Raw genomic sequence first — 2,906 nt, forward strand, 5'->3', positions numbered from 1 at the left:
TTGAATCATGTGGATTTTCATAATTTATTTTACAATGTTTACAGTAACAAAATTGATTATCACAATTTCTTTTATTAAAAAAATAGAAGATTATGAGATAAATATTTTCTTATAGGTAGATTTATATATATTTTCAATGATCTAACAATGTAATCTGTAGGTTGGAACAATTAATCTTCCCAGCTTTCCTTTCTTTGTCTCTGGTGGAATATAACTTTTTCGGATGTACAAGATTTATCATTATATTGTTAACATTTTTCATAACTTCTCATTCATTTATATCACTATATTATCCTCTTATGTTCTAAATTTCATCCTAAATTCACGTTTGTAATTGATGGTACTAATTAAAGGCATTTTTAGCTTCACTAAACCAATGTTTCCCTCCATTCTATTATTTAATTTCCCTCCAAAATTCTCCTAACTATACATGATATTTATGAGTGCACAAGAATAATGAACCTTTTCTTTTAACAAATTCTCAAAACTGAATCAAGTAATAAACTTCTTTTCTATCATCACAAAATCTAATTAGTATGACTTGAAAAACTTAAATTACAATATTGACAAGTTACTTTTTATACATTTTGCATGGTCCTAAGTATTATACACCTTGGTATGAAAAAAAAAATGTATTTGATTACCATAACTTTTTTTTTTTATTAAATTGAATTTTCTATATATAAAAAATTGTAAATTTTTTTTACATCCACACCAAAAAAATTATTTTATGTTTCCAGAAAGACGGTTGGAGTGAAGAAGAAGAAAGGATATTGGTGGAAACTCATGCCAAGGTTGGAAATCGTTGGGCAGAAATCGCGAAGCATATACCAGGGCGAACTGAAAACTCGATCAAGAACCATTGGAACGCAACAAAGAGAAGGCAGAACTCAAGGAGAAAGAACAAGAAGCCATCATCATCATCAACCAACTCAAACAATAATGGCAAACCACAATCTTCAATTCTCCAAGACTACATTAGAAGCCAAACCCTAATTGGTACCAATAATATCAATGCTCCTATTACCACTACTAATTCAACCCCAACTATTACTAGTGAATCTGAATCTACCACTAATATTAGTGATAATAATAATCCATATTATTCATCACCAACAATCATAGCTGAATCATATGATGATGAGTTGCTCTTCATGCAACAACTTTTCAAAGAGAATAATCAAAATGTCAATGGAGATGGTATTGGTAAGAACCCTAGTGATGAATGTGGTGATGGGTTTGTTCATTATTCCAATAATTATTATTATCTTTCAAATCCATGGAACATGCACAACCCTATCACCAATAATAATAATAATAATGGTTACCTTGATTCTGATCTCTATATCTCTCAATTGATGAACAATGGAGGTGCAACAACAAGTTCATCATCATCACTTTTCAATGATCATGGGGCTTATGAGAAGAATCAAAACATGGATTTTCATTGTTCAGCAGCTGTGAAGAAAAGGGAGATTGATCTTTTAGAGTTTGTTTCCACTCATCATCAATTTTAATTTTTTTCCCCATGAATATTAATTTATATATTTTATGTTATTATTATGAAATCCAAGCTTAGGATGTCTTATGGTCTATGGATTTTTTATTTTGTTGTGCTTTTGAATAATTAAATTTCATTATTGTGTTATTAGTGGTTTAAATTGCTTTACATATATGTTGCATGAATTTGTTGTTACAAGGAAATGGATCCTCTCCTTTTTTTTTTTTTCACTGGATAGAATAAAGTGTGATCTCTCACCTTTAATTCTATAAGTGAAACCAGAAATTAATAAGAGAGAGAACAATGAATGGTGAGATTAAACACCGGACACTATCCAGTTTTTTTTCTACTGAAGAGGATCCACTCCCGTTGTTACAATGGATTTACATTTGTCTTATACCGTTATACGCCCGAGAAAGAAGAAATTATTTATATATTTTGTACCATTTATTCTTTAATTTGTGAATTAGTTATTGTATTGGTAAATATCAAATATATATATCTTTTAACAAAATTATCACCCTTTTATTAAAAATATATTAATTATAAATATAGAATATTTACAATAGTTGTACACATATTCTCAGAAGAATATGAATTTCTGTTTTTCTTTGTGAGAAACCAAAATCAGTTTTGATAATTAAACAATTTTAGTTGGATTAGAAGAAATATGAAGCTCCAAGAAGGATTACAATTTTATTGTGAGGAATTTAAAATCAATTTGGATTGAAAGATAAAAAATTTTAAAAAATTTGTAGTATAGTCAAATATTTTAATTTGATTTATAACTCATACAAGCTTATAACTAACACTTGACAAATTATAAAGAAAGGATAATTGTAGAAGAATAAAAAACTAAAAATTGCATGGTTAGTGATGTCTTTTTGCCTCCATAAAAAATTAGTATAAATAGATAGTTTAACCTCAAGTTTAAGAGTTATGAGTTATAGTTAGTGACTTTAGAGGAAAAATTATAAGATTTACTTTTGAGTGTTGTGTTTCTACATTTATTTTGTATATCAAGTTATTAGTCACTCTTTTAGTTAGAAAAGAAGATTAATTTCATTCTTTTGGTATCTTCTCTTTATATTTAGGTTAAGTGTTCACACCATCTAGTTTGGTCTTCAAAGTATAATTGGGATTTGATTTTGAGGTGAAATATCAAAAATTACCATTTTATATCTCGTTAGAGATTTGGTTAGGATAGAGTGGTTACTCAATTTTGTAACTTTGTTATATTATATTTCTCTAGTAAAATATTTGGTATTCTTTTGTATTAATTGTGTTCCGCTCACACGCTCCATTTTCTAACATTCTTATCCGTAATATCCTTATTTGATGATGAGTTGTACCGTTTTTGAGTGGGGTACAATTCAAAATATAATAGAGGAACGAATATAATATA

The 2,906-nt window shown here is 27.9% G+C and overlaps 1 protein-coding gene across 1 annotated transcript in view; it reads left to right on the forward strand.

The window, feature by feature from the left end:
- The window catches only part of LOC107644920 (transcription factor MYB118-like), a 2,787-nt gene extending 1,270 nt beyond the window's left edge, over window positions 1-1,517 (forward strand). The window contains exon 3 of the mRNA XM_016348883.1: window positions 741-1,517. Within this exon, the coding sequence (XP_016204369.1) occupies window positions 741-1,517 (777 nt within the window). The remainder of the gene's footprint in view (window positions 1-740) is intronic.

Source organism: Arachis ipaensis, chromosome B01, assembly GCF_000816755.2.
Source record: "Arachis ipaensis cultivar K30076 chromosome B01, Araip1.1, whole genome shotgun sequence".
Classification (NCBI taxonomy): domain Eukaryota; kingdom Viridiplantae; phylum Streptophyta; class Magnoliopsida; order Fabales; family Fabaceae; genus Arachis; species Arachis ipaensis.